A 26,822-nucleotide genomic window follows, 5' to 3' on the forward strand; every position below is an offset into this window, starting at 1 on the left:
TAATATGTTTTCAAGAATTTTTGTATAATAAAAAGCCAATAAGGCCCATATTGTCTAATATGGTTTGATTCTCCCTGTATTGTATTATTTTGGGCTTAAGCCCATACGCCATTAACATTGCTATTTCAAACCTTGACCAATAATTTTCCGTGCCCTTTTTTATTTGTGCCATTTTTTGCTTATAAAGTTTTGCTAACTATGTTTGGTAGTTGCATTTTCATCCGAAAGTGGTCAAGAGTCATCTCCTAACAATTTGGATGCAATGACGACCATTACTTGGTGAAAAACAAAATATTTTAGCAGTGTTCCAAAACCCAAAATATTTTCTTGACTCACAATCCAGTCAAGTTGGGTTGACTCCATTGATAAAAATCTTGGCGATATTATCGGTATTGCTAGACCAACTATATCAAAATTGTTGGCAGTTTAAAAACTTTCAAATATCAATGATATTTTAGATTTGCCGATATTTGGCAATATTATCGATATCAGTGATATTTTGAGAAGAATCCCTTACAAAAGTTCTTTGGTATTGGTGATACCATTGATAATATCCCCAATACCGGCAATAATATCCTTGGTACTGGGGAAACATCTGTAAATAGGCGAAAATTGACAAAAAATCTAAAACCCAAAAAAATCTTCATTTTTTTCTTTTTTTTTGTTCCTTAGGTGATTTCGATTACTTTTGGTTTTTATTGAATTAAAGTTTAGATTTGGGGAGAAATCTCAACTCGAAACGAAGACAGGCAGGAACCTAAGGTGATGAAAAATCCGTAGAAACTTTTTTTTTTTTTTTTAATGATAAAATGGATTACAATGGAAATCCATGTTTCTTCATTATGGGAAATATTGGTGAAATCCTAATTTTTCCATTTTTATATTGGAAGGTTTTCACTATTAATTAATGTGGAAATTTTATACATTAACGAGCGTTGGCTGATCTATTGATTGGCTACAAATTTATAGAATTAATTTATACTGATTTTTTTCAACAACATATGGTTAGGTCCCTTATAAAATGGAAACTTATCATGTAATCAATCAACTCTCCAGTGGTTATTTAAGCCCAAAACATGAACTATAGTATAATCCCAATAGCCTAATAGTCTAAACTAGCAAGCACCAGAGAGAGAATTTCATTCTCGTAGAGTAAACCTCAACTAGGTAGCTAAAAGGGGTGCATAAAAGAGTTTGGAAGTGGGAACCGTGTGGCATCTTCTCTATGAGATCTTTCTTCATGAAGATTATGGTTCAAGGGGTCAACGCCCCATGAATTTTGAAGATAAGGTGCCCCTCCCATCTGTCCTTCTTTCTATTGGTTGGTGTGAGTGGATAAAATCATAACCTTTCAAAACAGGCAAACAATTATAGTGAATGGATGGTATTTGCACTTACATGCGGAGTCGTTCGTGAGCCATCTCTTAATGAATTTCTTCTTGATGAAAACTAGAATCAGATGGAGCCAATTTGCAGAGACTGGTCATTCTATGCACCAGATGCTGCAGCCAAAGAACATCAATGAGCAGGAAAATGAGGTGGATCCAAGACTTAGGTGGGTCACGCCACAGGAAACAGTGCGGATTCAACGCTCACTGTTGAAACCTTCATGGGGCAATTGTTTTTCTTATGCATGTTTACCAAGCATGCACCTTTTCACATTGGCAATTCTCAAGAGAATTGTTTCTTGAGAATCAATTCTGCAGTGCCTAGAAGCAATGCCAAACAGGCCCTTAGACCTTGCATAGATGCTTTTTTGCAGATATACTTACTAAATTCTATTACAATTATGTGAATATTCTCTGCAGAAAATAATCTAACTAGAATAGAATTTAATGCTCGAATCCTATTTTCGTGCAAGGTCTGTAAAGTTTCTTTCTTAAATACTGTTTGTACAACTGTATAGATCCATATACCATGTGGTTTGCACAAACCTTCCAAATTTGTAATGGCCTATTGATAAAAGATCATCTTCTGTATACACTTCCAAAATTTGGTTCTGCAGCTTCCAAAACATAAAATTTCGTAGAGTTCTCTTCTCATGAATAGATTGTAGCTGCTGAATTAATTGATTTTAGCTACTGTAACCTTCCAGAAATTGATTCTGGGTGCTACAGGTGACCCTCACGTCCTAAAATAGAACATATGTTGTAGGGAACTTCCCAAAATAAGTTCTAGGCCAAAAAATAGAATTCTACTGCTAAGAGGCAATCCAATCGGAACCCCTAATGGCTGCCCTTGCACTTGTGTGTGCCCATTTGAGTTCTTTTGGGACATCCATTTGTACATGTAGGTCACAGATCCTAATTGTAGCATCACATTGTCTGGTAGGAGTTTGTTGGAAAATCCTAATGTTTGAGGTGGAGCTAGTTATGCCCAGTTCTGTGTAGCTCTTAGAAGCTGGGTAAAAAACTCCCCTCAAGTTTTGAGTCAAGAGTAATCTGAGTGATGCACTGTGTTTGTAATGTTTCTTCTCTGGCTCCGGCGGTTGTTGATGGTGAAGGCCCATGTTCGTTGGCATCCCTTTCATAGGATGGTGCTGTATATCACACTACCTCTTATTTTGCTTCTTCCTCATTATTGGCTTTTGCTTCTGCAACAGAGATTTGCTTGCCTTGAATGCTGGATCGATGGTTGTGGCTTCTTCCGTTGCTCTTGATTGGCCCCTGGTAGTCCTGTTGTTGTCCTGATTGCTGTTGGCCTCTGATTTGCTCTCCGATCATTGTTGAAACCATACCAAGGAGTTGATCTCTGTTGAACTTGCTTGTATGGTGATGATCATGAAGCAGTCCATTTCCTAAACCATCTAGTTCTGTATCCACTGATCCATCAGTCCCTTTTGCTAGGTCATTGGTCAACTGAGTATCTGATTTAGTTGGAACTTCCTCTAATCCTCCGTTGATCCATCAGCAAATCGATCTGGTAATCCAATGTCAGGTTCCTTGTGATTATCACCTTGGAATGGAACATTTTCTTTAGGTACCTCTTTTGTAGGAGTTTTAAGAGCCACTTCCTTAGGTTCCACCTATGCCCTGTTCTTTCCCCAGTTCTAGCTTTCTTGTCCGAAGGTTTGGAGAACACCGAACTCTCCATATATCAACTTTTTTGTGTTTTTTCTTCCATCCTTCACAAACTCATAGGTAATTCTTTTTCTCATCATGGATGGCCTTTCAATGTTCCATCCTTGTTCTTCTGAGTATCATACGGAATTAGTTCATGGGAGAAAAATTGAACCAGATTTCCTTTGGGTATGCATCTCCGAGGGAATAAGTTACAACTTCGAGTTGGGTGTTCCTCACACTCGGGAAAGTATCTGAATGCTGAAATTTCCATTATTGCCTCCTAAGATACGATTTTTAATCACTATTTCCATCAACTATCATCTCAGTGCACTTGTTGTGTACTAAGTCCATGTTCTAGACACTTCACCATGGTGCTCAGTGGGTACTTGACCAATCATAAGATCAACTGTTCTGTCAACACACTGGATCCTTTTTTTTTTTTCTCAATGAATGGGATAGCTTTATTTAATGAGAAACGAAAAACAATAAAGACAACCAAAGTAGCACAACTCTATCCAAATTACAACAAGAAAAGACAATTGAGCCAGAACCACTTTGACAGCGAAGACGCCTGCTTATGATCCGCAATGATCAACACCCCCTGATGCACTCCATTTGCAAGCTTATCTACCAAGAGCTTGTCACAGTTGGAGTGAAACAGGAGAGCAGGATATACCCTTTCAATGATTTGAACTGTTTGCCCCAGCTTGCAATAAAACCCGGAATTATCTTAGAAATTGCTACATAGAGTGATTGCTAATTGCCAAAGTTGACTTCCATTGATAAACCAAACATCGGATCACCAGTTCTCACACATCTTACCCACTGAGTTTAGTACTTCCCATTAGACTCCAAATTTGGCGAGTATGGGCATCTATATACCTGCGAATGCACAATGCAGGAAGAGGAGTGCAACATTTTCTTATGCTTCAAACACACAACACATCTACTAGGCAGTGGAAAAACCCCTGTTCTGGTGGTGGTTCACTGTCAGAACCTTGTCCAAACAGTCTGTCTGGCAACGAGTGCTAGCTTTCAAAGGGGATCCATTGGACCGGATGAATGCACCCCAATCAGATGGATTTTGAGCTCTAATCTTAACATGAACTTCAAACTCCTATATTCTATAGTCAGCTCCCTCATGAGAAATGTAACACCCTTCTAGCAAACTCAACAACTTAGAGTAGCATGATCTCATCATCTTTGAGATTATGTATCAAGACTAAATACTGAAGTCCAGATGACTATTAGCCACCCATTGAAGATTTTGAGCCACAACATCACCTTGATCCACTGCAATCTGATATAACCAGTGTTCGAAATATCGGTATCGCGTTACGTATTGCACCCTTGGGATATAGATACGTATTGGTTATTGCATGGGATATATCGGTTGTATCACGTAATGTATCGCTATTATTGAAAACATTGGAAATTGGTTGAATTTTTCAATGAAATTTCAGTGATTGTTTAAAAAGACATCAGCACACACTTACAAATCAAAACATTACAAAAAGCAAGTGCACATAATAGGTTTTCTTTGTATGGGGTCTTAATCTATGCGCTGTCTAACTGAAGACGTGTGGAAACACAAGCGATACATTCAAAATTGGAAACACAAGCGATACATTCAAAAGCAAAGAAGAATCACTAGATCAAGTTACATACATGTTTGATTTATGTTTGGACACAATGATTGCAACCGATTTGCAAGAAATTGGGAAAATTATGATTTTTTTTTTCCACAACTCTGTCCTTCTCCAAATCCTGAAATCGAGGCTCCCAATCCATGATTTTTCATGCAAAATATGAAAAATCATGGATTTGTAACAATTTGACACTGATTTAACATAATTTACAGAAAAAAAAATGATCGTAAATAAAAAATGCTCACTGGATCGAACATGTGGGATATGACCCACTACTTCTGCGTTTTGTATCGCACAAGTAGGATACAAGATATATCATGAGATATATTGGCTGATATCGCCGATATTTAAAACAATGGATATAACAGAACTGAAAAATGCACAGAAGGGAGACTTTGAGCACCACTGGTCTCATTGCCAATGAATCTGATGTGCTTCAAAAAATATCTGAAGACTGTTGAAATAGGTCTTACAGATTGCTGAGCCTTTCCTGCCATTAGCTGTGTTAACGTGCCACCCATTTTTCGTAATGCCCTATTTGGCATTCACGATATATGCTTCGGAATAGGGGCTTCTCCATTGCTGATCCACACTGCTATTTGGAAAACAGGCCGACTTCCTGAATTGGTCTAATCTGAGACCACCAAACTTCATCAGTTTGCAGATGTCTGACCAGGTCATGAGGTGGAATTTGTGATTATTGTCCTTGTGATTCCAAAGGAACTTGTTTTTACAGATTCGCTTTAGCAGTTTTAATGGCCATTTGAACAGTGACAATATAAATAGCAATATTTGTCCTAATACAGCTTTGATTAAAGTAATACTCTCAACAAAAGATAGTTCCCTTTCCAAGATGACAGTTTTTGTCTGCAATGCTTGATCACTGCATCCTCCCATAATAAATGCTGCTTCTGGACATATTAACTCCAAGCCCAGTGACCACCTTGTAGGACTAGAGGTTATCCTTGAATCCTAAAGCTTCAGAAGAAGACCTAGATCCAAACAACATGTTGTCATCAGTGTACTAAAGTTGCATGCAATGAAAAGAAGAATCTCCAATCGATAGACCTTGAATGATGCCAAATTGATTGCCCTTTCCAGCATTTTGCTCAAGGCTTCGACCACGATTGTGGAAAAAATGGCAAAATATGGTCCCCTTTATGAGCTCCCCTAGAACTATTGAAGAAACACATAGGTGTGTACTGTTGATCAAAGTAGAGAACCAGGCTACGGACACACAAGCTAGAATCCATCTCCTCCACCTTTGGCTGAACCCCATCCTCCCCGTTAGATTTATCAAGAAAATTTCAGTTAATTCAGTCATATGCCTTCTCAATGCCTATCTTCAAGAGAAAGGCTTTGAGCCACTTTTGCTGTGGTCCTCCACTAGCTCGCGAGCTAAGAAAGGCCCATCCACTATATTCCTTCCAGTGACAATTGTTCTTTGGAACAAAAAGATGATGATGCTAAGCAATCTGTTAATTCTCGAGGCTAAAACTTTAGGGATGATTTTTTGTAGGCTTCCAATCAAACTGATAGGGTGACAATCCTGGATTTCCTCAGTGTTCAGCTTCTTTGGAACCACAATGAAGAAAGAGGTGTTCATCTCTGCAGATCAATCCTCTTCCAAAGAATTCTTCAAAGACTTCGTTATGTTTTCTGGAAGAAACGCCCAAGACTGCTAATAGAAATCCATGGAGAACCCATCTGGTCCTGAAGCTTGACTGCCAGCTGGTTAAAGATCGCCAGTTTCACCTCCTCTCTTGATCTATCCTCTAACCCACAACCTCTTCCAAAGGAAGGCAATTGAACTACAGTCCATTTAGCATAATTCTGGAGGGCAATTCTTCATCAAACAACTACTTGTTAAATTCGCGAATCGATTTATAGATGGACTCCTTATCCGACAAGGACTTGTTTACCACGCTTATCGACGCTATATAATTAGATCTTCTATGGGCACTCTCTATTCTGTGGAAATAAGATTCCTGCCCCCTTTTTGGATCCATCTGGACAATGTATTTTAATATCCATGTCATATCAGCTATTAGGCTGTTTTGTATCCATATCGGCTCGATGGGATTCATGATACAGGGTCGTATTGGCCCCAGGGGAAAAAAAAAGGGGCCTTTTTGGCACCGATTCAAATGCGTGCGGATACGGCTAATACAGGTCGATATGGCAATAAAAGCCCAAATTTGATTTTTTTTTTTTTTTTTCAAATTTTCTTTTATTTTTCCTCCTTTTTTCATTTCAATCACAGAAGAAGCTTAGAAAGTCATTTTAGACTATATCTAGGCCTATTTTAAGGATTAAAATAAAAGGTTTGAGTGGGATTTGAAGAATGCAAGCGGAATATACGATCACGAGAATTTTTTTTATAAAAAAGGGTAAACCTTCTCTCTCTCTCTCTCTCTCTCTCTCTCTCTCTCTCCCTCATGTTTTCATCTTCTTTTTGTTGCATGTCAATGTAATGAGATCTAATTCACCAAATCAATGCTTGATTTGTGTTCAGTTAAGGTGCATTTGGTTGACTTTCAACATGTCAACCCCATAGATAACATTCTTACCAAAGAATGGTCCGATATATCATTGAATACATGTTAAAAAAATAATAAAAAGATACTATCTCGAATATCTCGTTTTTTCCTTTATTCTGATATTTTCACTAATTTTTCGGCTTAGAAAAAGTTGTGATTAGTACAGGTCGATACAGATACATGACATGTATATCATATTCGGAACCATGTTCTGGACTGCAATGTCTGTCTCCCATGGATCTGCTCCTTGCATAGAATATCCTCTAGGTTGGATTTTTTTTTTAATTTTAAAATTGACTTGATTTCTTCCCTTCTAACATCGTCTTCCAAGGAGAGTGGACTTCTTCCTCTAAACTGCTGGATCCATTTCATGTCTTCCTCATCTTAGGACTAGAGAAATCCCACTACAGTGGGCATCAAATCTGGGTATTAGATTGGGCAAGGTTTTGGCTATCTTGGGCAACTTTGGGAGATAGAGATCTGGAGAGCTTGCAGACAGATTTGAGGCTAAAACCAGGAGCAGAGCTGGAGGCTGTTTATGATTAGTTGTAGGCTGAAAAGATAGGAAGATCACTCCTGCGTGTGGGTTATTTGGGGACTGTTTGTGGGCTGGTTTTAGGATAATATATTATGCGCTGGAATTTGGGAAGTGTTTAAGTTTTATTTCCAAATTAAAGGCAGAGGAAAGGGATGGGGGATGATTTATGATTAGTTATTGGTTGAAAAAGTGGTATCCTAGGTATGGATTATTTGGGGGCTTTCATGGGCTGGTTCTAGGACAGATTGCAATGAAGTTTGGGAACAGTTTAAGGTTTACAGTTCTCACAGGTTTATTGTTGATCTTTTAGCATTTCCACGGAAAGCACTACTCATAACCAAACAGCGGAATTACTGTTGGATTCTTCAGTTCTCCATTTCCTTAGGATTCCATGGGAATTTCCCATTCTCATGGAAGGCTGGTTAAAGGTTGGAGTTAGGTGCAGGAGACACTTTGAATGCGGAAAACGGATTCCAGAAACCATAGACACTGAGGGGCGGATTTCATTTTTATCCTTTCAAACAGATTCTAACAAAAAGAAAAAGTAGGAAAAACAACTAGCCAATTGGTTTTTCAAGGTTAGGGCATTAGTGGAACTGAGATTAAACTAGTTGGTGATATCTAGAAACAGAATTTCTGCAACAGGAATTATCAATGAATCTGTTCGATTCTGGTTGCAGGGTTTTGCGACAGGTATCCAAATCAGGCTACTTGATTATTTCTGATGGCAGAAAATTGCAGCAGGTAAGAAAAATCTGGTTATTATAATCGCAGGAAATTGTAACAAACTTAATAGTCTGTTTGCCATTATATGCAGTATCCAAAATTAGGCCAGGCAGATTGGGTTTCGTTAATAGGCTGAAGCAGAGACAGTTTGATCCAAATATATGATTCTTGAATAAGTTTTTGCAAGATTAAATATTAGGGCAGGTATAACAAACATCAGAAAATTGAATCTTAGATCAAATCAGGTTATCATTTTGAAAATAGGTGCAGAAACAGCTTTCAGATGTAAAACAGTTAGTCTATTGGCCTTGTTAATAGCTTTTTGCAGCAAGAGAACTAGTTTTACATGAACCAACTGATACCGAATTTAGTTTTGGGACATAAAAAATAAGACTTTGTAGACTAATTATGTTGCAGAAACAGGAAATCCGATAACTAAGAGCAAAAAAAAAGTTCTCTAGGAAGAGAACTTGCTCTTATACAAAAACGGATGCAACCAGATCTTGGGTTCTGGTTCTAGATCTGTAATTCACAGATCTGGATCCAAAACTTTCAACCATGTTGTGAAAATCAGAATACAAGTATTCCTACATCGGATCCCTTCCCTACTCTATTGTCTCCTTGATATTAGGGTGGGTTCTTGTGTTCCTGGAAGTCCCTGGATTTGTTTCGATTACTTGAGAATGGACTGGGACATGGTTGTTTTTGGGTAATCTGTCCAGTTGTTTAGCTTGGCAGCTTTTTTTTTTGGTCTTTTTTAGTTTTTCCTGTTTTCCTGCTGTGGAGTGACGATGTGGTCACCTTCCACTGCTTTATGTACTGTTTCTGTTTTCCTTTTCTTAATGAAATCGTCCTCTCCTAAAAAAAAAAGAAAAAAAAGAAATCAGAATGCAAATCTTACTGGCATCATCATAAAATGAAAAAAAGGAGAAATCTGGATTTCTTTGCAGCAGATCCGAAGCAATAAAAAAAAAAGTTCCTTTTAAGGTATGCTATTTGATGCAACAGGATGTTGCACATCTGGTTTTGGTACACAGAAAACTGGATCTGGGCTTTTATGCATTCAGATCTAGATTAAAATCCCAGTAAAAATCCACACATCAAAAAGCAGGAAATGAAAGTGTCTGTATCTGAATTTTGTCACCGAAGATTTAAAACAAAAAATCTAAAAACGATTTATTATTATTATTATATTCAAATATTCATTATTCTCTTCAATCTTCACAGACCTTGTAGAGAAAAATCCCTGTAAATGTGTACTTCTAACCTCAGCTTTCCTATAAAATTTAGACAGACAATTAGGCTGAATAGGAAACTAACAACCCTTTGAAAGACTCAATATCTTCTTATCTTCCTAAAATGTCTCTACCAACAGATAATAAAGACCTGGAGTAAATAGGTAACTTAAACAATCATTGTTAAGGGCTCCCAAATCACAAGACTTACCTAAAATCCTATGGATATGTGCAGCGGGAAGATCAGGAAATACCATATGGTTGCTGTTTTGGTATTAAAATAAATGTGTAGGATAATTTTTGACCTTTTATGCATAAGTATGGATTTGTGGGGCCCACAGCCCATGCAGTCTTCAATCATGGCCATCCAATCGGATTTGTGAATCTCACTATCTAATTGGACCATTGGTCTATTCCAAACAAACTGTCAGGACCATGGATCTAACCCAAATTCTCAATCAGACGATCTAATCAAATTGAAGGCCTTTTTAAAAGGGCAAGAGGAAGGCCCAAAAGGACGTGGATGGAAGTAGTAAGAAAAGACTTGACGACCTGTGGTCTAATTGAAGGTCTGGCCCTTGATAGAGTGAAATCATGGAAGTGGATTCATGCAGTTGGATCTGCTAGATTTTGATTAGCACGCGATATCTAATTTGATGGCTGATATGCAATCAGCCAAATCAGGGGATCATTTGTGACCAATCTGATGGTGATTTGTGCTCAGATGCTTCAAGTGGAATAATAGGGTGCTATAAGAGTAAATCAGAAAGCATACCTTAGGTGGTAGAAATGGTTAGAGAATTGTCTTAAGTGACAGTGTGGTAGGAGTTTGAGGGAATTGCCTGTGATAATCGTAGAAGAGGTTGGTTGGAGGTTATGGGAAGCAGTCAGAGTGATCTGTGGCTTGGAAGCTCCCCTAAGAGAAATGCGGAATTAAACTTTGGTGGAAGTCCAAGGGGAACTTCGGGCCAGGCAGGGATATGGGAGATCATTAGTGATTATCAATGGAGGACTCACCATGCTTATGCAGGCCCGATTGGCTTGTGGTCTCCAATGAGCCAGAGATCTGTGCTCTATGGAGGGGCATGAAATAGCTTGTCCGAATGAAAGCACTTATCCATTATTGGGCGCGACTCTGGAAATGCCATAAAGTGGGCCATCTCCATGGAGACTATCCATGGAGATTGTCAAGATGGTGAGATAATAAAGGAATTAGAGGGCTCTATCTGTATATAGTTTTCTTATTCCCCTAGGGAAGCTGATGTAGTAGATGAGTTAGCTAGTAGGGGATCTTTTGCATCGTTCGTGATTGGGGATGACTCCTGTTGTAATATTTCTTGTTTAAATAAATAAAAGCCCATACCTAAAAAAAAAATCCATTCTTATTCAATAATATTAAAATCGTCACCTATTTGGGTTGAAAATCAATGTGGGGAAAAGTGAAATGCTAGGAATCCATCTATTTAAAGAAGAGATTTCTAATCTAGCTTCATCTTTTAGATGCACAGTTGGTTCCTTCCTTTCCACTTATTTGGGGCTCCCTTTGTGCATTAGGAAACTTGCCAACCACCTTTGGAACAAGGTGATGGAGAGAATTGAAAGAAAATTGTTGGAGCGGAAGAGCCATTATCTCTCTCTTGGCGGTCGCTTAACCCTGATCAAGGCAGCTTTCTCCAACATGCTGCTATATTTCTCGTCTCTCTTTAAGTGTCCTCAAGTGGTGAGAGTAGATTGGACAAGCTGAGGGACTTCTTATGGAGGGGATTTGACTAAAGGCAACAAGTTTCACTTGCTGAATTGGGAGTAGTGTTGTCAGAATCCTACACTCTACGATTTGAGTTGAATCTTAGGCAAAACAATTTGAATCCCACCTTTGAACCCCTTTTTAAATGAATCTTATGATTTTATTATTTGAATCCTACGATTTACGATTCAAATCCCAATTTACGATTCAAATTATACTTGTTCTCTTCTATTTTAAGCTTCACCTGACTTTCATTTTATGTTTTTGAATTGGTGAGGGCTTTAAAAATCATTTAGAAAAAAATCTTTCAAATAAATAAATAAATAAAGAATAGTTTAGAAAAGGTAAATTATTTTATTTTGTTCATTATAAGAGATTAAATGATATATATTCTCTTCAATGTTAAATCGTAGAGCTTTTTTTAAAATGATTTCTTACTGCTTAACCACTAAAAAAAACAAATTGGTGTATGGCTTATTTGGAATGTTTTTATGGATGATTACGATCATGTTGACTTATATGTATTGTGGAATGATGGTTAGAAATCAAAGTACTTTTTTCTTCGGTCTACAAAATCAAATGCCGCTTTTCCAACGTGATTCTATATTCAAGAAAGTTAATGAGAACATAAATTATTGAAGGATCCTTGTATGTTTTAAGGAAAATTTCTTGAAAGACTTGAATATAAGAATCTTTTAACACTATCATGACATGTTTCAACAGTTTGTACAAGCCAGTTTCAACACTCTCTAGTCCACCAATCTCTACTAGTACAACCATATTTGCTTTTTTTATTACCCTCCTCCAAAGAGCGCCCTATTCTTCCCCAAACCTCCAAAGCCATTTGCCAAGCAGCGCCAACATTCATGGATTTGAGATCTTTAATCCCTATGCCTCCCTTGTACGTTTTGCAAACTTCATCCCAACTCACTAAATGGATCTTTTTTTTTCTTCCTCATCTTTCCATAGAAAGTCACACCTCAACATCTCAAGTCTTGAGAGGACCGAGGCTGGACATTTGTAGAGAGACATGAAATAGAGGGGAAGGTTAGAAAGGACAGCTTTGATAAGAGTGATGTGACCGCCTAGCGAAAGATAGTGGGTTTTCCATTTTGCGAGACACTTCTCGAATCTTTCAACGACCTTATTCCACAGGGCTTTGGCCGGCTTACCCACACAGAGGCAATCCCACAAACGTTGGACCAGTCACTACTTCCACAAAAATTACACTAGGAATACAATGGTAACCATCTAGTTTTGGCCTTGAAACTTGGACCAGTCACTACTTTATCGTTAACCTCCATTGATAGTTATCTAAGAAATTATTGAGATTGTTTGGTGATTCTTAATTTAGAGATATGTCCATGCAGAAGATGCCCAATGAATTGGATGGTTTGGATTTTCATAAATAAGTGACACGTGAGGAGGATGAGCACCATTATTTTCAAAATGATGGACTATCATAAATCTACCCTTGTAATATGGTAGTGAGAGGTTTGTCGTAATACATTTTGACGCGTTGGTATTTTTGAGTCTGATTGTAGCAATTGGATCTGGGGCTATGACTCGATGTTTCAAACTGTTTATGTAATGGCCTCCCATGGATAGCAAAGGCCAAGAGAACTCCCATATTGAAATATTTTTAACCTGTTGATCATTTAGCTCTTTTCCTTTGAACATGGACCATTCCTTTAACCATTGTTTAGCGTGGCTATTGATAAAATTTTCCAATCTTGATGATTTTTCGGCTGTCATCTATCTACAGAAAGTTCCATTGTAAATCAGTTTAGGTCTTTGCAAAATGACCCAGATTCAATGGTTATAGATGCAATATAGAACATAGCAGTACCTCCCAATGTATTGTAACAAACATTCTCCGTCTTCAAACCCTTCCTCTTCCTCTTCCTTCTTGGGAAATGCAAGTGCACATGCAAAGTGCCTTGCAAGTGTCCTGAAAAGGCCACACCTACTAATGTGTGATATCCAAACCACCCAATAGGCAGGGCCCACCAATACTGACCTCTGTTGTAGAAATCAAGCTGGCTGACTCATCTGTTAGAGCTCACAAGTACTAAAATATGGTTTGTTAGTAAATTTCTTAATATTTATTTATTTATTCTTTTCTGCACCTGTTACCCTTAGACTAGAAAACCTGCCCGAAGTATTTCCCATCGGATCTACGTACTTTGGTCCCGCTGATAAGCAGCTTTAATCTTGCATTTTGGTATGTCTAAGTGTGTGCGCTAGAGATTGTACTGATGTGACTGTTTGTCATTGGAATTCTCTCTACTACATGTGCCCATTATGCAAAGCCAGCGCAAATCTTCGTCAGCATTTTTTGTGGTGGTTCCTGCCTAATGAATGGATTGGATTGCCTACATGCATGCCACGTATGGAGTGTGTATGAGAGACTATTTGGGAATGATGGAAGTTGAAAGGGGATGGAAAGAAGAGTACATCTACAAAACTAGTGGCTATAATGTGTTCTCATTAATGACAAGTGGTGCTTACGACTGGTTTTCTAGATGAGGATTTGTTGGAATCAAAATACAAGCAGGGGGTGGTTCGCCCTTAAAAACACAAGGGAGGGGACCATTGGTCCTTTTCCCATATTTCTTTTAAAGAACCAATCAGAGTGAGTTTCAGTGAGTCTTCATCCATGCTTTAACCAAGTTTGAAGTGGGATCGAAAAATCAGTCAAGCTTTGACTGATTCATGGCCAGGCCAAGTTATGTAGGACTCATCTCAAAATTTGAGAAGGAGGAATCGAGTTGGCCAAGTTTCAGGAGAGTATTCATCGCGTTTGAAAATTTGACTGTGTCATGACAAGAGTGCGTTATGTGGACTCAACTCAAAATTTGACTGAGTTTTAATTGACTCATGCTATATGGAGTTACGTGGGACTCAACTCAAAATTTGACTAGTGGAGTCAACTCAATCACATTTCAAGCAGTGTTCGAAATATCGGATCGCTTGCACCCTTGGGATACGGATACGTATTGGTTATCGCATGGGATATATCGGTTGTGTAACGTAATGTATCGCTGTTGTTGGAAACATGGGGAAACATTGAGAAATTGGTCAAATTTTCAATGAAACTTCAATGATTGTTAAAAAAGGCATCAATACACACTTATAAATCAAAATATTACAAAAAACAAATGCACATAATAGGTTTTCTTTGTATGGGGTCCTAATCTATGGGCTGTCTACCTGAATTGGTGCAAGTATATTCGAAGTTTAGTTCATATAATTTATAAATGTAAGAAGATGTATGCAAAAACAAGCAATACATTCAAAAGCAAGAGAAGATTAATTGATTAGGTTACATACATGTTTGATTTCAAATTTCGACACAGATTGCAACCGATTTGCAAGAAATTGGGAAATTTTGATGTTTTAAAATTTTCTGCAACTCAGCTCATCTCCTCCAAATGTCGAAATCGAAGCTCCCAATTGATGATTTTTCATGCAAAACGTGAAAAAATCATGAATTTATAACAATTTGACATTGATTTAACATGATTTACAGGAAAAAAAATGATTGAAAATTGAAAATGCTCACTGGATCAAACATGCGGGATATATCCCACTACTTATGTGTTTTGTATCGCATAGTTGGGATACAAGATATGTCGTGGGATATATCGGCCGATATCGTCGATACTTAAAACACTGGTTTCAAGCCGAGTTCCCAGGCTTTGTTACTTGGATTTTAGAGGCATTGGTATCTCAATTTCTTTCACATCAGCTAAGGAGCCTGTTCTTAGAAGTTGGTAAATTTCTAATAGGAAAACAGTCTGTCATCTTGAGATGCTGGCCATGTGTGTTCAATTCTGTATGTTGTTCCATTAGCATCCATTTCCCCATGTTCATCTATTTCCTTATATTAGGATTACTTGTACTTGCATGGATAAAGTGTTTTGTCTCCTCACCTTCATCAGTTTGTATTTTGTTTCTGAAAAGTTAAACATAAATGGTTCTCTTCTAGCATTATCAATCTGGTTATGCTAGTATTCGGACCAAGGTACTCTGTAACGGTAACGGCCACCACCGTTACCTTTACAATACGGGGCATACGGTCTCTCTTTTTTTATTTTTATTTTTTATTTATTGAAAACCCCGTGAAAAACTTGTATCTGCCCCATAGCGTTATTAAAAAGTATGAAAAACCTGTGTTTGTCCCGTAATAGACCATTACGAGGCTATTATGGCCTTTATAGGGGACGTAACGTGCCGTTAATGGCAATTACTGGTCATTTTTTTCCATAACGGCTGTTATGGCCGTTACGACCCCATAACGTGTAACGGTTGCCACCGTTACCTTGATGTAACGGCCTTTACGGCACACCATGATTTGGACTTTCATTTGGTTTTTAAAGGAAAAGAGTAAAGGACCCAACAGTGCACACCTATATTGAAGTTGGATATGAAGCACCTTATCTTTGTAAACATACCACACGCGCATGAGATCCTGGCTGTTCATCTGTGGGGAGCTACCATGGACATGCCCTGTGCAAAAATCAAAGTGATTGGATGATCCTAGTTGCTGATTAGAGGGCTTTCTTTAAATTGAATCTACTGGTAGATTTCTAATGGTCCACTCCTTTTTGTTAGTAGTCATCCAATTGGGTGGCCTGGGATGATTTGAGATTTTTTTTTTTTTTTCCGCTGTGTCCCATCAACATTATGATGCAACAGATGAACAATTCCAATCTTGTACATGTTCTCCATGTGTAAGGATATGGTGCTTGGTAATTAAGTCAGAGCACTGGATGCTTTATTTTAGAGCTAGTTTTTTTTCTTTTTTCAAAGGCAACTTTGGTGAACATTAAACATTTGAAAATTTCAATTCCTGTCTTATCCCACTAAAATTAAAAGGTAAAACTGCAGGACTTGTGAGTCGTCAGATTCAGCTGTGGGCAAAGAGAATGACGTAGATACAGGGCGTACTAAATGCATCCCTCGAGCAATTAAAGCTGCATCGAGTAAGCATTCGAATTCGAGGACGGAAACAATGAGGTCACCTATTTCAGATGGGGCAAGGAATTCTTCAGCAGGGGCTGATTGCTCGCAGTCCATGTCTCCTTGTGTATCCAATGGTGGAAGCAAAAGGATCATGGATCCTTCCTCACGGAAGAGATCGTCAAAGAGATTAGGCTCTAAAGAAAATGAGAAATTGATCAAAATTGATGAAAGTTAAGTTTCAATAGTTTCTGTTGCCCTCTTTATTTCAATGGAAAATGATCTGTGTGAAACTCCCATAGCAAATGTGAACCTTCTAACCTTATAATCAAGATCGGTGGCCATAGAAAGTGTCCTGCTTGCTGTGACTTTGTAGAAGCGAGTTGGATCAAGTGGGACCGAATTCCCATTGGTCACTGATCAGATCCATCAGTACCATCTTCTACTATGGGGTTTTCACTCCCTTTAATCACAATTAACATTCTTGGTATTGCTTTTGAGTTTTGCCGTCATGTTGCTGAGGATTTGCTTCATTTCTCCGAACAGGCTTGCTTCAGGAGCTCGGGTTATAATTCAATCCAAAGCGTCATGTGATGATAGTGAAGGCAGCTTGAGTACCTGAGTGAGAGAGAGAGGGCTTGTGGGAGGTATCTCTGTTTCAGGGAAGTTCTTGTGTAAGAGAGGTGGAGGCTTTTCTGGTTATGTGAGGTAGGAGAAATGCAAGGTGATTTGTGAGGATAGATTGAATATGTAGCATGCGAGATCTTGGCTATTCATCAGGTGGGGGATTCTGTCTACATCTGCCAGCCTAAAATGAGGCTGGTCAACTCAGCACACTGTGTCACATGTATTTTGGTGTCACATGTATTTTCCAAAAAAAAAAGAAAAAGAAAGAGATAAAAAGGGGGAAAAAACCAGTGCTTGATTAGGTGACTGACTAGAATTTTGGGCTTGGGCATGTGGATGGTGTGCTGTACCTGATGAATGCCCGGATCTCGCATGGTTGCTAGGTTTGCATGTGCCACAAATTACCACCTCAATCTATCCTTGGCTGCTATCAAAATATGATTTTTCAGTGTTGGGGCCTTATTTTGAAGAAGGGGTTGGTTGGTTTTTGGCTGATGGTTTTGTAATTTTCGGAAGAGACGACATGCTCCCCCATGCAAATGTTTGTTTATTAGGCGGCCCAACATTCTGTACTGGTGTGGCCCACCCTGCAGTTGTTCAGACCATCAATCTGGTGGGCACCATCGTGGATCTCCCAGTGGACTGAGAATTGCCATTGTGACCTGTCAGATTCTTTCCCACTGCATATAGACTGTTGGCATTGGTTTATTGTGACCATCCATTTGAGGGGTAATGCTTGGATGATGAGATTTGTCTGACTGTATTTTTTGCAGGGGAAATGATACGTCAGGGTCAAAGAACCAGAATATGGTAGATCCATCTCTCAACAGTACACTTTGCAGGGTAATGCATGAACCAAAGCTGTCCATATAATGATACCCATCTTGGACAGCCTATGTTTCAAAATCACATGTTAGACAATCATATTCATCACATCTTGTTTTCATCATTTATCTGATTGAGAACTACTGTTACATTGAAGATCACTGGTCAGATTCTAGGATAACCTGATGGATGTATGTTCAAATCATTTTCCATTGATGAACAGTCCTGATGGATATATTGTCTCCTTTGATCTTCTGCGGAGAGAAGGTTCTATCATATTTGGGTTCTACCTTCTCTAACCTATCATCGCCCTTTCTGCAACGTTGCCCATATTCTGTGGGGCTCACCAGATGAGTGGCCTGCATCACTAAAGGTGTCCTGATATGTATGATTCCTAGCATTTTCTGGTCATGATTGTACATTGCCTTGGTTTAGAAAATAGTTGGAAAGGTGTATACGGCTTTCTACCTTGATTCCTGTAGGCTATGGCTCTGATATAACGTTTCTTCTGAATTATCTTTCTACATAATTTTGTATAATTATGAGAAGCTTTTATTTATTTTTTTCTTTTTTCCGGGTAATGTGAAAGATAATATCTATCAGATGCTGATTGCCTGCAACAGGAAGCTAGGTGGGGCCCACTGATGTTTGTGAGAAATCCACCCGTTTATCTATTTTGCCTGATCATGTTAGGACATGGGCCAAAATGGGCCAAAAATGAGGCAGATCCAAAACTCATGTGGATCACATGAGAGAAAAAGTGGGCAGGGAAATGTATACTGTTGAAACCTCCTTGGGGTCTACTGTGATGTTTATATGCCATCCATGCCGTTCATTCCCACTGGGATAAACTGAGAACACATTTTCCTGATCCAAAACTTCTATAACCCCACGAATGTTTAAATGGTGGACGTTCAATCCTCATTGTTTCTTGTAGAAACTATATACAGGTTCAAAGCATTGTTGTGGGTGTTGAAAGGGTTTGTTACCAGTTCATCGGAGTTAGGGATCTGTTCTAAGTTTTTTTTTTTCAGAAAATGGATGAAGGGTCGATCACTACAGCCATCTATTCATTCACATTCCATTACCAATACTCATGAACATGGGGTTCCCACCTTGAAGATTGATTTCCATACTGTTGATGCATTGGATTGTAGGGTTGCTTCCTAAAATGATTGCTGTTGTAGATATTTATTCTTTACTATTTTATCCAGAGGATTCCATTGTTACTGAGTTTTATCCATCCCAACTATAGAATATGAGCTATATTAACGAATTTGAGGTTATGGATTTTGAGTCTCAGCTGAGCAAGTGTATAAGGGCTTGACCTTGGCCAGATTGGAAGTGGAAATTCTTTTGGAGCAGCTGCAGATCATTTATCACCTTGAATGGTAGGATTGAAGCTGCCGTTGAGGTGATTCGTTACACCGGTTAATACCGATCTCATGAAGGTTGATTTACGGTATTGCTTTGTCGAGACTCGTTTTATATATTTAGGCATTACGTTGAATGTTGGTATCACGGGGTGGGTGAAAGAGAGGGTTCCCTTTTATTCTTGTGGTTGGGCTTCGAGGGCAGAATCCGACCCGATCGATGGATCCGAACCAATCCGATCTGAACCGAAGGCCAAGATTGGGTTGGATCAAGTAGGCCCACTCAGATCCGACCATACATCGAGTCGAGTTCAGATCAGTGGCCAATTCGGACCAATCTGATCTGTGATCCGATCCGATCCGCAACAATGTTCATTCAACACTATTTCCTATAATGTTGTCCACTTGAGATTGGGATATACCTCATTTTTTGTTTAATACAATAAAATGATCTAGAAAAATAGATGTACGGCATGGATGAAATAAATACATCATGGTGGGTCCACAGAGCACTGACCATCAACCATTGGCTGGTGGCAGGGGAGTAGCCAATCCTTCCTCTCAACTCATGGCTCGAGGTGCATCGAGCACCGAGCTCTAACACAGACAGGGAAATGGTTCTATGCGGTTGAGCACATGGGAACTTCCCATGAGGTCGAGCATTGTGGGCCCCATCGTGATGCGTGTCGAACATCAACACCGTGCATTTGATGGGTCCCCTTTAAATTATGGTATATGCCAAAAATCACCCATATACGGAACTCAGGTGGGCCGTACCATCTAAAATCATGTGAAGACATTTCTAAAACATATAAAAGCACTTGGTGGGGCCCACCTAAAATTTGGATGCATCCGAAACTTGGTCTGGCCCCTCATACAAGTGGGACACACATAATGGATGGTTTGGATTTGTGAACCACACCTCGGTGGGCCCAAAAAATGATCATGAATATTTTAACGGGAGGGTAACCTGTAACCCCTCTCAACGTTTGTACATGAAGCGGACTGGCAGGTGTACCAACGCACCAGGCGCTAGTGTATTAATGTTAGCAAGTTTTGTGGGTCTCATCATGAGGTATGTATTATATCCAAATTGGATCCATTTGGCAAGCTCATCTTAAGGCTTAAGTTGAAAAATAAGACAGATCTAAAGATCAAGTGGACCACACTGCAAAAAGCAGTGGGGGGTTGAACATCTACCATTGAAACAGTTGATTCGATACGAACCGTACCCAACCCAATCTGACTCGGTTTCCCGGACCGAGTTGGACTCGATTCGGGTTAGGCCAGTAGTGCGACTGATTGGATCGAATCAAAGGACCCGGACTTGGTTCCGGACCAGATTGAGTTCGGGTCAGGGTATTGAAAGTTTCAGACCGAGTCGAGTTGGACCCAATCTGGTCTGACTCGACTCGATGCCCACCTCTAGTTGGGCTAATGGCTTGTTGAAGATGGTAAGTGAGTGTTTTTGGAGAAGAAGACTATTGTCGCTACCATCACATGTTAGGCATGGAAGCAGCCTTAGAACAAATCAAACATGTAATAGAGAAAATGAAAATTTGAGCAAACACAGAAAACACAATGATTTTACATTAAAAAAAAAAAACCTTACAGGAAAAAATCATGGCACCAAGTGGAAAATGATCAACTATGAAAAGAGAATTACAAGAGATGAACAATTTATAGATTCAAAACATTTGTCTACATAAGTAAATTCCCCTTAAAAAAATATATGAATGTGTTTAGCTCTCTTCCACATTCGTTTCAATATCCTAATCTTGTATTACAACCACATATATAGTTCCTATACAAAATTAAAAGCAAAACCGTACACTTACGCGGAAGTTGTGCAAATTGTCAATTGAATCTTCGAACGAATCGACTCCAATCGAGGGCCATTGATCGAATCGACTAGATTGTCGATTGGATCGAAAGGGCCCAAAAGCGTCCATAGAGAAAACTTGTATTTTTAAATTTTCTTAATCGAATCGACGCTACTGTCAATCGAATTGAAACCATCAAAATTTGTCTGGTGAACAATATGAGAAATTCAGAATTTTCTTAATCGAATCAACGTAGTTGTCGATCAAATCGAAATCCTTTGTATTGAACCATATTGAAGGCACCAATTTCAACAATCTCCATCGTGGCTTCAATCTTCTATCTCTACTGCTCCAAATTGCTAACACTATTTCTAATATTTATCATAGCTTTATCATCGCTTCATGTGCACACTCCGTCTTCATTCAACCTTTGCTAAGCTTATAGAAATCGAGCAAAATCTGAACTTCTTTGTAGGAACCACTTTTGTAAGCGTATCCGCTAGATTTTCAGTGGTGTGAATCTTCTCGAGAGTAACACCATTTTCCTTTAACATTTGTCGGATAAAGTGTAAGTGCTATAGTTTATATCCCTGTTTGTTGTCAAATTTGTAGTGCCAAAATCACTATTATACTCTGTTATACATAACTTGCATAAGTGAAGCTCTCTCAAGGATCAACATTCATAAACAAGCAAAGCTGACTCAAGATCTTGAATGAAAGAACTGATCACAAGACAAGATCTGAGCTCAAGACAAGACTCTTGAATGCAAGAACTGCTCACAAAACAAGACTCAAGCTGAACTCAAGACTCAAGTTGAAAGTCAAGCTAAACTCAAGACTCAAGCTGAAACGTAAGTCACTTTCAAGATTGAGCTACTTCAAGGTTTAGCCTACATCAAGACTTCAAGGCTCATTCTTCATGGTCTCTTGTTTCAATGTCCATACTTCATGATTGAGGTTTGTTTGACCATAGGATGACCTTAGAAGTAGGTCATTTCGGTTACATAAGTCGAATGTTATTTTACATGTGATTGGTCTGTTCTTCGACCGGTCCTAGGCTTCGACTAGTCTAGACTTGCTTCGACCTATCTAAACATTTCCTGGATCGATCGTAAGTTTGTTACAAATTACGGATAAAATCTGTTAGCCTTCGACTAGTCATGGAATGTTCGACCGATCGTAGGAACAGTGTTCTGCATCTTCGACCGGTCGTAGAATCTACGACTCAAAGTCCAGCGAACTTTTGCAGGATCTACGACCGGTCGAAGGAAACCTACGACCGGTCGTAGGCTACTACCAGTCGTAGAACGGTCTGCGCTTATCCCGCCTAATCTTTCAAATATCTGTTATGGCTTCGACTAGTCGAAGAGCACTCTAGACCAGTCGAAGACCTGATCTTCTCACCTATAAATAGAGCACGAATCTCAAAAGAAATCATCGATTTAATTATAGTATTCAAGCCAATCTTCATCGAACTTCTGAGAGATAATTCTGTGCTCCATTTAAGCTAAGTGTGCTTATTTAATATCTTCTTTCCTTAGCTTTATTTTAATTGATTTTGTTTCTGTTATTACAATCTGATTTGAAAAGAGGAATTATTATTCCCTTTCTTTGGAATCAAAATCAATTAAGGCAAGCCCTGTTTGGTTTAATTTAAAATCAATTAGAACTAGAACCATTGTAATCGAGTACTGGACATTGAACTTGGACATTCAATCATCTACTTTGATTTGGTTCTACCGGGCTGCTACAACGAAGAAGATATTCAGGTATTTTACATATTGTAAATTCCTTTCTATTATTTTGGTTTCTTTCAAGATTTGCCAGAAAAATCTTGTTATATTGGTTATCTGAGGAAAGCCAGGAAAACTCAGAAGTGGGGTTTTTTTTAATTGTGTAAGCCCACATACAAAGACACAATTGTAAGGGTTTTGGGTGAACCTGGGAAAACCTATCTTTAGTGAACGCTAATATCCCCTGTGTGAGGATATTAGGAGTGGAGTAGCTTTTTGTGTGGCTGTTGTTTAACATTTGGTGAACACACAAGCGAACCACTATAAATCCTTTGAGTTGTGGTTGATTGATTTATTCTTTTAATTGTTTTTATTCTTTTTGTGGGATGTATGTATGGTGGTGAATGTTGTAATTATTTCAAGCTTTGTGAGAATGTTGTAATAGCTTAGAATTTACTTTCTGCTATTCCTTTATAAGCTTGTTTTTCAATTTCATTTTGAAAGTTGTTCCAGCAAGGTTGCCCTGCCATTTTTATGGTGTATGGCTGTCCCTAGAACAATACATCTTTAATTACAAGTTATTTCAATTCAGTTCATATTTGTTTTTGTATTCCTCTTCGATTTGAGACTTGATACAAAGACCTTTCTAGAAATAAGGTTGTCCTACCATAAACTCTGTTTTTGGTGTAAGGTTGTCCTTAGAATAACGTTTGTATCAACCTCTCAAGATCTGAATTTTGAGGTTGTTTTTCTTTCCTGCATTATTATTTAATTTGGCTATCATTTTCTTTATTATTCCGCTGTTATAAGTTTTTATTTGGCATTGTCCTATTCACCCCCCCTCTAGGACATATAGCTTGGCCTTTTCATAAAGTGATGACGCACATCGATGTGTTTAGTCCGAAAATGGTACACGCCAAATTGATTGTGCTTTCGCTGTCGCAACGCACATGCATGACTTCCTGTTGAAGCTCCAACTCATTAATCATCCCTCTCAACCAAACTACTTCCTCGAATGCTTCTGTCACGACCATATACTTATCTTCAGTTGTAGAAAGAGCAACTATAACCTGAAGCTTTGGCATTCAACTGATTGCTCACCCTGCTAACATAAACGAGTAACTAGAAGTCGACCCCCTATTGTCCATGTTACCAGCATAATCGACGTCCACATAGCCTATCGATTTCTCCTCGAATTTACCAAATGACAAGACGTAGTCAGTCATACCTCGTATATAACAAAGTAACTATTTTGCTACCTCCTAGTGTTGCTTGCCAGGGTTTGACATGTATCTGCTCACAACACTTATAACATGTGAAATATCCGGTCTAGTACAAACCATGACATACATAAGACTCCCAACTATGCTTGAGTAGGGTGCATGAGATATATACTAGTTTTTTTCATCAGACATAAGACATTACTTCGTAGAAAGCCAAAAGTGAGCAGCTTGGGAGGGGGGGTGCTAATCAGTTTAGCCTTGTTAAGTCTGAATTAACTAAGACCTTCTCAAGAAACTCCTCCTGGACAACCATAGCTTTCACCTTTCCTTGTCCCTGTGTATATCAATACTAAGAATTCTTTTTGGAACCCTCAAATCTTTCATAACGAATGTTATGAATAATTGAGCCATTAGTACATTGATTTCAGACATGATATGGCTGGCGATAAACATATCATCAACGTACAGTACCAGAATAATGAATTCACCATCACTTGGTGATTTGAAGTAAATGCAATGATCGAATTCATTTCTGATAAACCGCTAACTCATCATGAAAGAATCAAACTTTTTATACCACTGCCTAGGTGACTATTTAAGGATGTACAACGACTTTTTTAACCTGCAAACCTTATTCTCTATGACTTTTTGAACATGCAAACCTTACTCTCTACTTCCTGCACTTCGAACCCTTCAGGTTACTTCATGTAAATCCGCTCTTCTAGTTCCCCGTGTAAAAAAGATGTCTTCACATCTAGCTATTCCAATTCCAAAATGTATTGGGCAACTAAAGCCAATAGGAATCTGATAGATATCTGCTTCACAACTGCTGTGAATATCTCACCGAAGTTGATACCTTCTTTCTGAGCATAGCCCTTCGCGACCAATCTCGCCTTGTATCTATTCAGTTTCTTATAGAAAATCCACTTACAACCAATCGCTTTTCTCCTAACGGGAAACTTTACCATCTCCCTCATTTCATTCTTGTAACGTCTCAGAAAAATCCGTACAAGGACCCGAGTACCACCTCAGGCAGAAATCACCCAGGACCAAATCCTTTAGAAATTAGGTTAAGATTAGCAAGTGCTAAACTAGAGTGCTTATGAAATTAGCACTAATCACTTTAAATATGACTTGCTAGACCCAAACTGCACAGTATCATTGACGCTACATTACCCTGAAATCTAGAATCCGTCCTTAAACCCAGTTGCTCTCGGGAGCATCTTGAAACTTCGTATCGGACCTGGACCGCATGTCAAAAGTCCGATAACCGCAAAACTATACAGTTATGACCGCATGACTGGACTTGACAACTACCTTAGAAATCAAGTCTTAATTGTGTCTAGAAATGCACAACTTGAGCCCGGAGCGAAGAGTGTGAGAAACGTGAAAATATTTAGAAATAAAATTCGAATTTAAGTAATCTGAGTCGTGTCGCTTGCAGGCCAAATATAAGGATTCAGACTGTCAGAATCTGACCCAAATACACCCTTGGATCAGGAGAAATGTCCCACACATGACAGTGTACTTGTGACCCTGATCGAGTGACCGTGACCGTTGAACTAAAACTGGTCCGCTACGGCTGATTTGTAAATCTGATCGGAACGAAAACTCTGTCTGACCTATATCCAGGGTCAGGGAGCTTAAGTCCGACCGCACGTGGAAAAGGGGCCACCAGAAGTGCTTCGTTGGGCCGGAACAATCCATATTTGGATATAACCTAAGTATACCTTGGCCCTGGGGCCATTTCCATCAAACCTGGGCCTATATAAGGACCTTAAACACTCTCTCTCATATGCCATACGAATTTTACAAACCCGAAGGGAAAGAAGATAGAAAAGAGAAGAAGAAAGTGAGGAAGAGAGAGATAGAGTGAGAGAGATAGATGTTGGGATCTTTCCCTGACGCTCCACGTACTTAGCCACCACTCCTGTGTCGTTATATGGGCGATACCAATCCCGTTCTTAGGTAAGAAAACCTAACCCTAACTTATCCTAGGGTTTCTAACTATTGTAATAAATGAAATAGCTGACTTATTCCCTGTTATCGGTTATTGTGGTGCTGTAGACAAGACTTAACTTTTAAAACTGAGTTCGCTACGAGTCTACGGGCGAAAGGTGCGGACTATAAACGTATATGTTATGGTTTTCAAGGCTTTCAATGTCGGTTAATGGTTTATTACTTATGTGGGTGCTATTTCACATGCCAAATGTGATATTTGTTTCGCGTTTTAGATATATATGAACTATATGGAGTCTAGTGTATTCCATGTATTTGTAGAACGAGTCGTATACGCATGGAATTTGAACGTGTGTTTGCCATGATTACTTGTCATGTGTTTATGCTAGTTGCATGTGTAACAACTCCTTGGCGAAAGGATTTTTCCTAATACGTGCTATGACCAACATACATTATGTAGGTTGGGATATGTAGTCTAAGTGTTTGTAGAAATGTCTGCATGATCAGGCATGTAGTAAATTGTACTTTATATGGGCGTTAAGAAGAGATTCTTAACTATCTTAACGATGTGTATATTTTTCTCCATGTAACTTACATTCTTTGTCTGTTTTACTAGGAACTACATATGTGTGAATTCATGTTTAAGTTGAAATCCATCAAATGCTCACATGCTAGTATGATTGAAATTGTTGATCCATTACTGTTCTGATTAGCTTGTATGATTATCTATTATAATTGAATGTGTTTGGGACTACGGAATAGTCCAGGCAATCAGTAACGGGTATTGATTAGGTGGCTGA

At 38.7% G+C, this 26,822-nt stretch overlaps 1 protein-coding gene across 5 annotated transcripts in view; it reads left to right on the forward strand.

The window, feature by feature from the left end:
• LOC131251269 (protein SOSEKI 3) overlaps positions 1–19,148 on the forward strand; it is a 38,465-nt gene extending 19,317 nt beyond the window's left edge. For 2 of the 5 annotated variants that reach the window (XM_058251891.1, XM_058251893.1), the window contains 2 exons: positions 16,388–16,691; positions 17,004–17,313. In XM_058251891.1, the coding sequence (XP_058107874.1) occupies positions 16,388–16,691; positions 17,004–17,081 (382 nt within the window). In that variant the 3' untranslated portion in view covers positions 17,082–17,313. Of the gene's footprint in view, positions 1–16,387; positions 16,692–17,003; positions 17,314–17,859; positions 18,428–18,945 lie in introns of those variants that run through there. The other 3 variants (XR_009173708.1, XR_009173709.1, XM_058251892.1) reach the window with 3 other exon arrangements.
• Positions 19,149–26,822: the final 7,674 nt, after the last annotated feature.

Source organism: Magnolia sinica, chromosome 7 (assembly GCF_029962835.1).
Source record: "Magnolia sinica isolate HGM2019 chromosome 7, MsV1, whole genome shotgun sequence".
NCBI classification, from domain to species: Eukaryota; Viridiplantae; Streptophyta; class Magnoliopsida; order Magnoliales; family Magnoliaceae; genus Magnolia; species Magnolia sinica.